Source organism: Varanus komodoensis, unplaced genomic scaffold (assembly GCF_004798865.1).
Source record: "Varanus komodoensis strain SLA01 unplaced genomic scaffold, ASM479886v1 scaffold32, whole genome shotgun sequence".
NCBI lineage: Eukaryota > Metazoa > Chordata > Lepidosauria > Squamata > Varanidae > Varanus > Varanus komodoensis.
In genome coordinates this window covers 14,593,019-14,609,033 of record NW_025335798.1, presented here as the reverse complement: position 1 = coordinate 14,609,033, position 16,015 = coordinate 14,593,019, and the positions used below count along the sequence as shown (strand labels likewise).

At 38.5% G+C, this 16,015-nt stretch overlaps 1 protein-coding gene across 3 annotated transcripts in view; it reads left to right on the top strand.

Annotated features, from left to right (window-relative positions):
* Positions 1-16,015, top strand: part of DPP10 (dipeptidyl peptidase like 10) — a 223,470-nt gene that overhangs the window by 167,820 nt on the left and 39,635 nt on the right. For 2 of the 3 annotated variants that reach the window (XM_044438165.1, XM_044438163.1), the window contains 5 exons: positions 3,833-3,953; positions 6,454-6,608; positions 8,658-8,755; positions 13,448-13,571; positions 15,026-15,064. In XM_044438165.1, the coding sequence (XP_044294100.1) occupies positions 3,833-3,953; positions 6,454-6,608; positions 8,658-8,755; positions 13,448-13,571; positions 15,026-15,064 (537 nt within the window). The remainder of the gene's footprint in view (positions 1-3,832; positions 3,954-6,453; positions 6,609-8,657; positions 8,756-13,447; positions 13,572-15,025; positions 15,065-16,015) is intronic. The other variant, XM_044438164.1, reaches the window with a different exon arrangement.

Here is a 16,015-nt window from a genome sequence, read left to right as displayed (position 1 = left end):
CTGCAAATTAAGACCCAGCCACAAGGTTTGAAAGTCACTCTGGCCTCACAGCTGAGCCTCTGCCCTTGCCATCTCACAGCTGGCATGGAAGGAAGCATGCCAGATACATCACTGTGGTTGCAAGGGGATCCATTTATGGGCATCTTAATTGGATTGAGCCTTTAGAATTTTAAACAATGCTGCTGTTTTACTGTTTGATAGTCTATTCATTCATTTATTATTAATACGGTATATGCTGAACGTAATAAAATTCCAAAGTAGTTCACATATACATTCTTAAATTCATGACTCCATATGTACTATTAACAAGAATCTCAGCTGTAATAACAACAAATGCAATGCAAACACAATGCAGATGAAATAGACCAGCATAATAATTAATTATGATTAATTACAAGCAAGAGATGTGTAACTTTATCCTTCTAAAATTGCTTCTTCATTCTATCAAATTTTAATTGCTTTAAATGGGTGTACCCTGGCATTTAGAAAATAAATGTCAGCAGGTGGCATGCCTGCAAACACCAGGTGCTGAGGAGTTGGGGCAGGTGAAGGCTTGCACCCATTCTGCTTGAACAGTCCTGTGCACAGCTGGCTTGCCACCGTGTGAATGGAGTGCTGGATCGATGGACCCTTGGCCTGATCCAGCATGGCTTTTCTTATGCTCTTATGTTCTTAATGGTCTAATAGGCAGGGACCAGCTGCAGGCTCACAGCTCCTTGTGGCGATCCATGGCCTCCCCATGACCAAGGAGCTGTTGGATACAAACATTGTTTGAAATATGCACTGTTGGGATATGCAGATGCCCGTGCACATTGCCCTTGCTTGTTTTTCTCACAAACTAGAATGTGAAGCTTGAACATAACCAGGGCTCTGCATTGCAGCTCAAGTGTTCACGTTAAGCACTCATTTTAGCTATAGTTTGCCTTTGCTAGTTAAAGTTTTATTTGGTCATTTGTTAGAAAAAACTGTGCAAGGTTTTGTCTTACATTCCATGATCCTGATCTGAATATTTATTGTCCAGATGAACTTATCAACATTTATATTTAGCCTCTCTCCAAATTAAGAAATATGAATTGATCTAAATCTTTTAAAATATACTGAATTGCTTTAAATTGCCTTTTTTGTCTCTTTAAAAAGTATTTGATTTAATAGTGATAGTTCTTATAATTTCTTGTTTATGGGAGTAAATACTTAGCACCATCTTCAGGTATACACTCATGTAGACAAATATAATGCTTTCCTTTGTTTAAGTCTGAGATTGGTAATAATCTGTGGTTTGATCAACACACTGTTTACATAAGTGATAGATTTAAACCTCCTTCCCTTATCCATTGAGACAAAGGCAATCATATAAACCAGGCTTCGTGCCACATCATTGCTGTAATAGCAAACCAGGGCTTGGTATTAAATCTAAATCAGGCCATTTTCATGACTATTCCACAGCTGTATGTTTTATTGATTGATTTGTTTGTTTAAACATTAATACCATGGTCTTCTGGTAGAAAGGCTTCTAGAGTAACTTAGAAATCAATAAAAACATCCCTATCCTCACATGTATAGTCTGGAAATAGCCCATTTAACTTTAAAATATCGCTCCGTTCATTTTTTTCCCAAAAGTGTCACAAGGTCTTTTGTTATTTGGAATAACTATGGACTTTGATGTTCACAGTTAAATTTTAAGAGTGGGCAGTTTTACCATACATTATTGTATGCTCATTGTATTCATATATGCTGAGTTTAAATTGTAGAATGCCAACATTCTAGGGATTAAAATTAATGCATAAATAGTACCTCTTTTATTAGTCTCTTTCTGCTGGAATTACTACCCCAGCAGTGAAAATTTAGTCACAAAGTGCTTGTTAACTCCAATATAAAATATCTTACGAATGACAGCTTTAATCTTGATAAAATATAATATAAAATAAAAATAATGTAATGAAGTGTCTTGAGGACTGTTTCAGTGTGTGCATTCATTACCTTGATGTCATCAAACATATTAAACAGCATCAAGCAGGATCTATAGAGAAGGATGTTATACACATTTAACCCAAATAGTCTTTTCTTTTCTATGTGATTGAACAAGTTCTTTGTTATTTAAGTTTCATCCTGCCTTCCCACTAAATGCTGGGACCAGTTAATTGGTTCACCCTTCTCTGTTTTTGCTGCACAGCTCCTCAGAACGATTTACCCAGCTGCATTGGAAATATATGAGCTGGAAGGTGTTAATACATTGCGCATCATCTGTTGCCTGGAAGCTGGATTAGGATTGCATGTGAAGCAAGTTCAGTGAGTCCTTCTGGCATCTCTAGTAAACAGTACAGTACCCAGCAGGCCTGACACTGGCAACTGGCATGGGGCGCCAATCCTGGACAGAGGGACAGAGAGATAATCCACCACTGATGCTACTGGCCATCTTTCATATTTCCTCCTCCTCTTCTTCTTCACCATCAATTTTAGGGCATTATGCTGTGGAAAAAAGTCTGTGCCATGAGCAGGTCTTTCACCTTTTCTCCTTTCAGCAGGTCAAGGCAAAAGTCTTCTAAATATAGTTCTTTATTGAGTCAGGCTGGCCAGTCAGGGCTGGTTCTGTAGCACATCTACTAAGGTGAGATCTCTCTGAATGGGGGAATCAGCTCTTATCCATGTCAGAATGGGATTCCAAACTGAACCCCCTTTTTTCTCTTCTCATCCAAAATGTGCTAGCTCTACTGTCAGAGAGCTTCATGTTGCTTTTATGCCAGATGTCAAAAACACTGGACATACTTAATTAGCCTGCTTTTTCCTTAATGGCAAACCACCGAGTAAATGAATTCACATCCCTTTCCTTCTGGCCCTTGTTCTATGAAGTCTCTCTCCAAACCAGAGACAGATTGGTTCTTAACAGCCTCTTAGCTGGTTTTGGTGTTCATTATTCTTGAACATATTACATATTACATTAAATATCAGTAACACAGTTCAACCTCTCTTCTTGTTTTTATTGTTCACATTCAGAGTCTAAGATTTCTACCTTAAATGCTATATTTTGGCAGAAAAGAGCCCAATCCCTGTTTTCTGAGTAACACAGTTGCAGCTTGGATCTTAGTTTTCCAACAATGCTATGTGCTTTGATGAACAGCCCAAAGCATTTGGAGACCATTAAGATGGAAGTAGCAACAGCTTCTTTACCCAGTGGTTCTATTTTCAGTGTCAGGCTTCTTCCCGCTGCCACTGATCTGCTGCTTTCTGCCATGGCAGTGCCACTCATATGGTCATCCCTTTATAATCTAGTGGTGTCATCTCTGGGACCCAGCATAGATATGAAGTTTGCAGTAATCAGTATATAACCATGTTCAGCTGGAAGCAATGGCAAAAGTTTGGGATTTCCAAGAAACTAGAATGGAACTACTATGCAATAGCCTCTCTGCATGCAGAAGGCAATTCTGCTATGTTGGAATCCTACTCCCAGCTCCAACCTAGAATCTATGATTTTCCTAGAAACTGCAACAAACAGTTCAACCTTTGACTGTGGAGGAAAAGCATATAATGGAGTAATGAAATAGGTAAAACGAAGGGAAGTACCATAATAATCAACACATTATATTATTAATCAAGGCATATATTATTTTATATTGCAAAGACAGGTATAGGATATGATGCAACCTTGCTTTCCTTTATAGTTCATTTGACTGTAGATATGTATTATATCTTTACACTCCTTTTATGTAAATCGAAATATATATATTAAAAGATATGCACAGAAACTGTGTTTCAGTCACTGAATGTGAAACTATTTGCTATCTGAAGAAACCCTAACACCAACTCCCCAAAATATGTACTTTCTTGTCTAATTTAGATTTATATTTTTGAAAATAACATCTACTATCAGCCTGACGTAAAGAGTAGCTCTTTGCGACTGACATCTTCTGGAAAAGAAGGAATTATATTTAATGGAATTGCTGACTGGTTATATGAAGGTAAGTTGAACAGATGCAACTTTCTTATGCATTCAGAGACCCTACCATTATCCAGGAAAAGTCTATTCATTCTAGGACAATGCTGTTGATTGTTCTTTTTACATGTAATGTTTTCTTGCAAAATTGCTTGTGCTTATAACAAAAGCATAGCTATGCACATGGAATAAGCAAAGTTTTCATTAGCAGGCATTTAAACTGTTAAAAACCTGCCTGTTTTATTTCTCCATGTTGAAAAAATTGTGCAGGGATAGAAAAAGAACACAAAGAGTGGAATGTTTCTTCCTTCTTTTTCTAGTGCTGAGACTTATTCTGCCTGTTTTTCACAGGTAGTACAAGCAGTGGTACAGTTATGAAATGTCACCCTGTGGAATTAAAAAGCAATCCTATGTTCCCCAAGGATGTGTTCCAGATACTGTAGGGCATCTTGTAAAACTATTTCAAGGTCAGAGATGGGGCTCTGAACTAGAAGGGGGAATCAAATCTAACCACAAATCTTCTCACAGCCAGGATGAAAGAACCATGCCTGCTGGTTTTCCAAGAGCAGGAAAGAAACCCCAGCAACTCAGGAAGATGGAAGCTCCAGTGGGCAGGGACAGGGGGAGACCAGTGTGGACAGGATATCAAAAGTTTGTCTTCTGTGAAAACGCAGGAAATAAGAGGACAGAGAAGTAGAGATTGCCTCTGATCTCTAGTGAGGGATCTCTGATCTCTACATGGGAAGGAAGTAGGCTGGAGTAGGATAACATATATTCCCAGGCCTCCCCAGTCTCCCCCTCCCTGCCCTCTTTCCTGAAGCTTTAGGAAAACGCAGGAGGCCCAGATTTGGTGATTACCAGAACCATACTCTTTAGATAGCAGGGGGTTTTATGACAACTGCTTCAAAATATAATAAGCAGCCCTGCTGAGTTTGGGAGTTATCTTACTCACTCTGCCAACTACAGTTTGGTTTTCTGATCCTGGTCTTGTCTTGATAGTGCCACAGCATATATGCAGCAATTATATATTATTATGATCTACTCATACAAATACAGCATTTAATTCTGCGTTATATCTCAATTAGTATAAGACAATTAGATATAATCTTATCCTTGATAGACTCAAAGGCAATACTAGTAAATATATAGGTTGAGAGATACATAATCACACCAGCAACTTCATAGTAGTTATTGGTTATTTATTTGATTAATTTATACTTTTTTCCCCACAAGATAAAATCACATTTCTGGTTTGTTACAGCTTGCCATTACAAATACAATCATATAATAGCTGTAATAAAACAAATGGTTTAAAATGCAGCTAAGAACTTGACAGTAACAAAGTTAAAACAGCATCCAACCTACCAAACCTGCTTACATGACAAATGCCTGCTTGAATATAAAGGGTTTTGCCTGCCAGCAAAAATCTAGCTTCTTTGGCAGGAGTTCCACAGTTCAGGAGTAACCACCCAAAACGGTTTGGGGGTGTGTGTGGGGGGAGGGGGCAGTATCACTACCAAGCATGCCATCAAAGGCAGTGAAAGTAGGGCCTCTCCTGAAGATATCAAGATCTGACCCCTTCAGATAGCCCGCTCCCAAGATCTGCAACCATAAGCAGCACTTTGACATTTTCCCAAATTCAGACTGGTACCCAATAAAGCAGCTGTAACCAAGATCTCATGTAACCGGTAAGTGTAACCAGTCCTGATCAATAGTCTGGCCACACCATTTTGGATCAGTTGAAGTCACTGAACTCTTTGAAGGAAGCGCCATATAGAATGTGTCACAGTAGTCCAAACAGGCTATAACTAAGCCATATGTGGCCAGGGCTAGATCAGGTGCCATTAGGATAGGGACAATTAACACGGTAGTTATGACTGTGCAAAGATACTCCTTGCGAGTACCAGGAGTTTGACAATGAGTGCCAAAGTACACCTTAAGTATGATGTTCAATCTTCAGTGGAAGCTTAATCCATTCAGCACAGGTTGAATCTTTTTCCTAATCTGCGTTTTGACTGTTAATACTGATGAATGTTTTAAAAAAAACTATATTTCAAATGGCTGTCCCATTTAACATTTACCATTCGACCCTGACATATCTCCGCTTGTATTTCCTGGGTAAATGAAAGGAGAGCTAGCCATTTCCAGCAGATTGCCATAATCTTCTCAAAAAATCTGTTACCCAATATTTTAATGGTATTAAACATTCAAAGCAAGTGGCTTATGTAACATTTTTATTTTTCTGCCATTCAAATGGCTGTGTTTTTAACTGGCACAAATGTAGCCTTGTTTGTTAACTTTTTATTTTATTGTTTAGCAGCATAAGTTAGGAAGTTTGCTAAGAGAAACAGGTTGTATATGCAGCACTGTGTTCCCAGTGAGCTTCTGAGAGATTCCGAACAGAAGTAGAGTTACTGATAAGGGACTTGTCAACTCTGTTAACTGCCAGTGGACTAGAATTTTTGATTCTGATTACTTATTACAGTTGCTAATTTCATGGGTTTTAAGGACATTTTTCCCCTCAGAGGAACTGCTTCATTCTCACATTACTCATTGGTGGTCACCTGATGGAGAAAGGCTGGCATTTCTGATGATAAATGACTCATTAGTGCCAAACATGGTTATTCCTCGTTTTACTGGGTTTTTGTATCCCAGAGGAAAGCAGTATCCATATCCAAAGGTGAGTGACCTATATATACAATTTTTACTTATATATGGTATGTAATAACTCCAACAGTGAAATGCTATACACAGCTACTCAGAAGTAAGTCTCATTATTTTCAGCAGAATTATTACCAAGGCAGTACATATAGGATTTCATGTCAAAATGCTTATCTCAAGAAGCAAAATAAGTGATTCTTAATGATTTTTAACATATAAAAATTATTATTCAGTGTTTTTCAAAGAAAGCGAAAAGCAACTTGGCTTACTGATTTGTGAAAAAGAAATTGATAAAATAAAACAATGTGATGAAATATGTATTTATAACACTATTTCATATAATACTCAAGCCTCATGGTCATTTTTAGTAGAAAACAAAAACTTGAATGAGAAAGGTGGCATAATACAGCCAAAATTAAATTCCTTTGACACTTTCATTTCAGAGAAAAAGTTGAGTGAATATGTTTTCTTACTATGGATGTCAGTGCTTAACTTTGCTCATAGTTAACTGGAATCCCTTCTGTGACTGCATGTGCTTAATTAAGGTTTAGAGAGTCGTACATAAATGTCATCCTTCTAGTGAGTTAAGTATTCCTGTGTCTTACATAGTTTAAAGGAAGAAAGTCAGACAAGTGTTTAAGGTTTCTGCTATAATGAGTCAACTCTCTCCAACTCAGTTTGGAATCATTCAAAAATGGAAGAGAAGGGACTAGCTCATGGGGAAATGTACTGTAGAGGTATCTAGGGGGTGACAGATGGGGAACACAGATGCCTGCTAGACTGAGCCTGAGGCATGCACAAACATGGACTGGCATGATGAGCACAACCAGGAGGGCAACTTCACATTACATGCAAGTTAATGTTACCAGTTGGATGGATCTTAGAGATAAGTGCAATCCTGTTTTGAGCATGCAGAGGCCTCCTGGCACAAAGGGACTTCCAGACATCTCTTTTCCATGAGCTCCAGAATCTGTTCTGGAGAATTCCCAACCTCTCCTCCACCCAAGAAGATTTTAGGAGATCAAGAAAACTGCAAGGCTGTGGAGAAATTGCTCAGTTACTGAGCAGTTTGTTCAATGGGCAGCACAGTTGGGTTATACCAGTCATAGCCTGAACCATTCCTGATCTGCTAGAATCACCTTTTGCAGAAGCATGTCAGGCCTTCAAACAGATGGAAATCCCCATAGGAAGTTTTTGAAGGCACTTTTTGCACCTTTTGAAAGCCTGCTTTCCCCCTTGAGAATGCTTTTAGTGTACACCAGTTTTCTACAAACTGCAAAAAAGAGAAAGAATACCCGGAGTATGGAGCTAGGTAACCCACCTTGCTTTTTTCATAAGAGGAAAATAAATGCTATACATACACACACACATACAATAAATACATAATAATAATAATTGCATAATAATAATATTACTTCATATGGGCTGCAGCATTAGATGACTCATGGTAACTCGTGGGCTTATACCAAAGGGCATGGAGTTGGGCACTATCAACACTTCGTCCAGAGTTTAGATGGATGTTGGGTTTGCATTTCAATTTGCCCTTCTCAGACCTAAACTTGGGAACTTGCACTTCCCATACCTGAACCCAAATATAGTTTAGCATTAAACTCCATACATCTCTGAAGCATGCAGTCCCCCCCCCCCGCAAAAAAAAGTACAGCAATGATACATGCTTTTCAAACACAGGTGCACAAATATAGATGCAAAATGCACATGTGTGTGGCTGGGTGGGTGTGTTACAAAAAACACCAATAATGATTATTCTGCATATAATTTCTTTTAAAATATTTGTGCTTCCAAAACAGTACATAAAAATTAAAAATATGGATTTTGGTGTGGACAAATAGTAATAATAGTAATTGTAATAATAATGCACTTATATGTGAAAAAATGAGAAGTTAAGCAGAATTGTTTCTCCCACATCCTAGTCAAGAAAAATGGAACCAAGTGTGAATACCTATTGACCACTCTGGACCCATGTCTTATGTAGTTTGCTGCATGTACTGCCATGGCTCTTCTGAGTCTTTACAAATACATATTACATTTTAATTTATTCCTTCTAAAGGCAGGTGAAATGAATCCAACAGTGAAGTTATATGTAGTCAATCTATATGGACCAACGCACACATTGGAACTCATGCCACCAGATGGCTTTAAATCAAGGTAAGCAAATTGGATCCTGATATTTAATCTGGACAGTGCATCAAAGGCATGTTAAGAAAGGAAAGGGGGTGTTCCAGTTTATGCAATATCCAAAGTTTACTCGAGTTGGACACAAACCCAGCAAGGCAGGCTGTCACCACCCCTTATGTCCGGCTTAGCCTGAGCCAAGCAAGTATCAGGATACAGGCTTATGAAGCAAGAGCCTGAGATCTTTCACAGTAGGAATAATCAAGAGGAAAGTGCTGAATTTAGTACCAATTTAGTAGCAAGTCTTAACTGGTATAAATTTTCCAGTTATTTAATGGAAATGTGTTTATAGAAAGGGAAAGAGTGAGGGAATATTCTAAGTAACAAACAGCATAAAAACACAAGAACCATGCTTTCAAGGCAGAATAACAGAACTGGCTAAAACCTCTTATGTAGCAAAGCCAAGTCTTTCAGCAGGACTGAGCCAAACAGAGACAATCAGAACTCAAGGCACAGATGAAGCCAAAGTATAGCTCTAGCGCCCACAGGAATCCCACTAGGAGTCAGGCAGTTATTCTGAGTCTTGCTTCAGCCTTGACACCAAAGACAGCATAAACTTCATATATGGCTTAACAAATGCATGCAGGTTCAGCATCATGGAATGGATATTTACAGGCAAAAGGAACGTGGAAAAGTAACACAAAAGGAACGTGGAATTTTTGACACAGCCTCAAAATTCACTATTCTGTTTGCAGGCAGAGAAATTGGGTGAACCATTTGAACATATTTCTTCAGGCAAAGGATAAATTCTCCAAATCTCTCTCCCTCTCTCTCTCTCCCTCTCTCTCTCTCTCTCTCTCTCTCTCTCTCTCTCACACACACACACACACACACACACACAGTGCTCATACTTAGCAGGAGATGTAGCACAACTTTGCTATTTTTTCCTCAGTTTTGTTGTTCTTTGTCTGTTTATTTCATTGACACTGCAAGTAATGAGTAGCATTGGCAGTTTGGCCCCATGTTTGCATCCTCCTCATAACCAGAATAATAAAACAAATAGAGAAAAATTTGTGAAGTGACTTTTTCTTGGTTTGGTGGGGTGGTTAAAAAGGAACATCTTAGAACTTTTCTTATTAAAAAAAGTCTTCTGATGAATTTAGGTTGTCTTGGTAGTTATTTATCAGCATTCAGCACCTTCACCATTGACTTCCAAATATTAATCTGAGGAGTGATTGTAAATAAATGTCTAATGTTGATGCTTACCATGCCCGTCAAGCCCTGTAATAGAAGCCAGTGGGCACAGTGCTGTTTCCAGAGAAAACATGGAGCTAGTATTGTACCAAAGTCTGCCTTCCCATTTTCTGAAATTGTGGCTTGTGACTTCAATACCTGATGGAACAACATCACAGTCCACATTTAAGGCCTTCCTCCAAGTTTCACTTCCAAGAAATGCTCAGAGGCTGGCAACAAAGGAGAGAACTTTGTCAGTGGTCACCTCCTTATTATGGTATGATGTTCCCCACTGATGCCCATCCAGTGCCAAAGCTGTTGGTCAGAATACTAGAACTGGGTTTTTTTCCTCCCACAGTGTTTTATAGATTTCAGTATAAATTGTTCTACATGGCAGAAATTTACTGCAGAACTGAGCTGGAAGGAAAAATAGGATGATTACATTGGTTTTAAATTAGCCACCTTTTTACTATAAGACTTGAAATGGGTAATAGGTCTATGCAAAAATTAGAACTACAAAGGAATTCTATCTAATAGTTTGCTCCAGGATCTCCCCATACATTGGCCAATGTCAGTTTACCACAGGCACTGAGTTAACGTTGGACATTTTCTTTTCTCACTTGGAAACAGAGAGTTATATGTATATTTCATGCCTCAAACTGCCGATTACTTTAAGCTGAACTGTACACCTCCAGTCTTGTACAGATGCTGGAACGTGGATAGTTCAGGTTTCCTTTAAGCAAAGATGTACTTCATGGACAATGTTTCAGCCCAGGAGTATAAAATGTCCTGGTCTAATGCACCTTTCTTTGGCCCAGAACTATAAAAACATATTAATAGACTTCCCATTACTTCCATTTTCATTCCCTACAGTTCAAAGCACTGACTGTGTAGGAATGAAAATGGTAATCCTAGTCCAGAAACATGGACTCAACTCACTTGCTGATCCACCTCTTGAAGGTTTAGCCTGGCCTGGCCTGGCATGCCAAGCACCTCATGGGCTGCACTGAGTCCATGGCCATGTTGTAGCTGGTGAGCAGCCCGCCTTGTCTGTTTGAATACCAGTTCAAGTAATTTTCTCCCATAAGTCAAATGTAGCCCCTTATCATCATTTCAGACAGATGTATTTACATGATAGGCACCATCACATTGGCTATTCAGAAGGAAATAACACTGTATATCTAAGCAGACAGCAACCTCATTTTTTAATCTGTGACTTTGCAGTCTTCCTAAACACTGCATGCATTTCATGTATTCCCTTTGAGTGCAGATGGTTTTTAAAAATCTATTCTGCTGTCATATCACAGAAGCCTGAAGAAGCATGTGCATTCCTGGAAAAATCAATTTTAATTTTAATTTTACCTATGAAAGCATAATGCCCTAGTTAGAGAAAATTGGAGCGCCACAGCAGCATAAATCAAAAATGTATCGAAACACTATTTTCTTTAAAATGCATCTGGTTTCTTCCCACTTTCTCAATTCCAGACCAAAGAAAGGAGAGAGGGGGAGTAGGAAATGTTTTGACTCCTTATTGCCTGTACATTGAAAAATGCCCATACTCTGCAACAGCGTACATTGATATTTCAGATGGTCTTCTTGCTTTGTGCTGCTGGGGTTTGTCTGACCCAGTGTCAGCTCTGTAAGTCAAAAGAAGAAGACCATGAAACAAAGCAGTAGCCATCTGATTAGCAAAGTTTCTGTCAGAAAACTGGGAAGGAATGACAACTTGTGTTGCTAATGCATCGCCTAGCGCTTTTCTATAATAAAACTGACTAGGAAGCTAAAGGGCATCTTCATTAGCATTACCTACAAGGAAAGGTATGAGTAACAGTTGGACAATTCAGCACTTGGTTGCAGTTTAGGCTTAATCTTGTGATAACATCTCACATGACAGTGTCTAGACACGAGGTCAAAACTATCTGCGAGTCCACTGTCCTATGCACTGTTAAAGTTAAACATGAAAGACCATGCTCAGTCCTTAGTTCAGCCCTAGACTCAGTAAGAAGCTCTGGTCAAATCATTTCTTTTGAGCCTCAGTTCTCAAGTACTATGATTATAACATGTTATCTCAAAACATAATTGAGGAGATGACTGTCAATCATATATTTTATGAGAATTTTACCCAATGTTGTCATTCTACTAGTCAAAAGATTCTACCATGTACAGAACCCCATTTTCAGCATTGTATAAGCCTCAAACCCAAAGCTCTGATTCAGTGTGGACAAGCCATTACACAACACTTCTCAATGTATTTTATTATGCTTGGTGCCAGTCTGCAAAACTGTTGGCAGAATCCACATACATGAACTTTGTTGTACGCAGGGTACAATAAATGTACGCTTGCACATTGCCAACTGGTGCTGTGCTGAATACATCCCATTTCCAAATTATGATGATGATGTTTAAAGGAAAAACTGTTCTAATGCAATTAGAAAGTTAATTTAGATTAACTTTTATATTTGTGCTTACATGGTACTTACAGAGTAATGCAAATCCCTTTTATTTGTTAAGCTTCATGTCTCTGTTGACTTTACTAGGCAGTTATCATAGTGGTCAGTAAGATAATGTTTATAACCTCTTCTGTAGAAATCCAGAATTCATAAGAAAGACTGCACATATTAAGTTATAATACAAAGGCAGTGACAAGCTTCTTGCAAGATGGTAGAGGTTAGTTCTCAGGAGATATGTATAGGACTGCAGTTCTTACTGTCAGGTACTTACTGCCAGGTAAGTATGTAGAGTTGCAGCCTAAATGACATCAGTCTGAATGTCAATGTGATTGAAGCTACAACTCTTAAGCCACTGTTTCCTAATTACTGCTTTTTGAGATGGCCGGCTTGTGTGGCTTGTAATTTTAAACACTGCTGATCAGAACTGTAGCAGCTAAATGCATTCTATCCTCAGCGTTGAGCAGTGTACTGAACAATGCATGGTGAGCTTTGTAGCCTTGACAGGTAAGAGATGGTGAGCATGTCGTGAGTGGAGCCGGCTGGAGCCGGGGGTCAGACTAGGTGGCCTGGGAGGCCTCTTCTGACTTGCTCTGTTTCTATGTTTCTAAGTAACACCTTTACTACAGCAGTCTTACAGGGCTTGTAAAAGGAGAGAATTATCTGTGTCATTGATAAATATTTCATGTAGTATGGCCTCTTTCAGCTAAAACATTTTTCTGGTTTTAGAAAGCACAGTGTCTTTCTATTTTATTTTATTCTATTTAGCCATGGAAGCAACTAGGTACTCTTGAAAATAATTTTTGCAGGATGTCCTTGGCATTTGGCATTCTTTTTAGCAACTTCATAGCACTGAAAGCAGTTCTGTGTGTGCAGTTGTTCCAAAGTTTGTTTTTCCTTGTTCTGGTAAAATATAAAGCAAAATAAATTCTTACGTTAAATTTGTATAAGTCAACACTATTATTTTAAAAAAATTATCATTATTCTTAGTAATGGTAATAGAATTTAACTGCTCTTTAAAAAAAACCCTTCTGCTCTACTTCAGAGAATATTATATAATGATGGTGAAGTGGGTCAGCAATACAAAGACTGTGGTGCGCTGGTTGAACAGACCTCAGGACTTATCAATCCTTACAGTGTGTGAGACGACAACTGGTGCTTGTAGCATGGTATGCAATCTCTTGGTTATGTTCTCCCTATGATACTTTACAATTACTGTCATTGTGCTCGTGAAACAATGGATGCCTTGAATTGGTGCAACACACACACATTTACTTATATCATGGTTTCATTAGGCCTTACATGTTGGGTTTTGTGCTCCTAGAGGAAGAGCAGCTGGGTATGTGTTGAACAAGTCTAAGATCCATAAATTCCTCTCTGTCTTCTAAGCAGAAGCATCAGAAGCAGCCATAGCTGACCATAAATTAACATGGATTTCAGCAATGTTAACAACTGCTGCAAGAATATTCTTTCTGAAAATAACTTTTGAGTAGGTTCACTTCATTGTCAAATGCTGGTCTTTGCTCTACCCTTTCTCCTTCCAAGCAGAGGAGGATAAGATAGTTCTAGCTTCAGCTTTTTTCTGATAAAATGGGCCAGCCAGGCTGGATCTGTGATACAAAGGGAGTATTGCAGAGCTCTTTAGCAAAAGACACCAATCACATTAGGAAGCCCATTAATGGAGGAAATGACACTCAGGCCAAGAAGTTGATTCCAAATGGAATCCCGCTCCCCACTTCCCACCCAAATAGAGCTACTTCGCCCTCAAGAAGGTTCCTGCAGCTTGTGGGCCAGCTGGCAGGAATAACTGTAGTCTGTTAATTTGATCTGGCATTGGTTCCAGGGCCGATCAAGTTATATCTCCTCTTCCCATTTGGTGTGTTCAATCATGTTTTCCTCTGAACCAGACATGTTCTGTTTCTTACCAGTCCCCTGGCTTCCCTCAGAGATGCTGGCCTTGGCATTTCAGCCAAGAGTTCTGGACCCATCTCTTAGTTCAGATTCCAGCTCTGAGGTATCTGCCTTAGAATGCTTTATTTTGGGAAAAGCAGTGCCAGTCCCTATATTTATGTCTAAACAAAATATTTAGCTTGCTGTGTCTCCTTCTAGCCTGCACAGAAATATCAATGGCACTACACTCCAGTGGCATTAAAGGACATGGCATGGCAGAGGCTTGAGGGAAAGTGCAATGGAGAACCCGTGGAACTGCTTATTCCTTTCTGCCCCAAAAGTTCCCTTCCACAAACAGTGGGTCCTGCTTTTGTACAATTCCATTGTGCATCTGGTTTGCACAATGCTAATGCTAATATTGAAATGCTAACTATTGAAAAACGATGTTCATATCAAAGCATTGCATAAAAACAAATGGCAGATATAAAATTCCTACTATGTAAAAAGGCCTTTCTTCTATTCAAGAAAAAAAAACTATACTGGGAATTGGATCATAGTAAATGATACGCTAAGACTGTCCAATGGCATATGCTTTAGGAGGTTCAACATGCAACCCGCTGTTACTCCTATTTATGGGCATCTAAATAGTAAGAAAGAGTAAAGTTCATTAATTTTCAATTACCATAACAGCTATATACATTACAATTTCTTTTTTTCTGTCTTTCTTTTTCAGAAATATGAATTTACATCTGAAGTATGGCTTTCTAAACAGGTACAAAATTATTAACTGATTCAGAATAGAAAACAAACATCTTTAATATGTTGACTGTTAAATTAATTTCAAAATGTGCTCAAATTTTAAACTAAACCAGTTTGGTAAATAGACTCAATTAGAATTAGACATTAATTGGAAAAAAAAATAAAATGAAATAATTGCAGAAGAAATGTAGTATCACAAGCATATATCAAGGAACCTCAGGCAGATATTCCAGTACAAATGCGTAAAGCCAGTGTCAGATTTACTGAGCTATCTGATCCTTTGGTTTTAATTAATCTGGAAAAAATAGATATTCAGTCTTGTTATATAAGATTTCCATTAAACTGGTTTTTAAAAAGGTGTTAGCCAAAAGAAAACATACAAAAGTAGGTATTGTAACAAATTGGTATAACATTGTAAAAATAATCATTAAAAATGTAAAGCATTTACAGCTTTCTGTTGGGAAAATAGGGTATTTTTCTTGAAAGACCCAGCATGCTGATCATTAAGTTAACATAAGACTCTCTGTAGTGTAATTATTTCTGTATGTGTATTTATGTTGAACTGGTCTAAGAGCAAGTTCCCGAAATCCAGCACTAGGATTCTGGTCAAAATTAGTAATCATATTTGGTGGCAAAAGTTACAGATCATTATTATAGAGCATATATGGAAAATTCATTATAGTAAATGATCCACAATCTAAGCAATCTAGTAGCATATTTCTAATCTAAACTAGGAGCATATTAGAAGAGGTGTAATATGAATTGAGGGATGTAGGTGGCGCAGTGGATTAAACCGTTGTGCTGCTGGGCTGGTTGATTGAAGGTCACCAGTTCGAATCTGCACAACGGGGTGAGTTCCCGTTGCTCCGTCCCAGCTCCTGCCAACCTTGCAGTTCGAAAGCATGCAAATGCAAGTAGATGAAAAGGTACCACTTCGGTGGGCAGGTAACAGCATTCCGTGCAC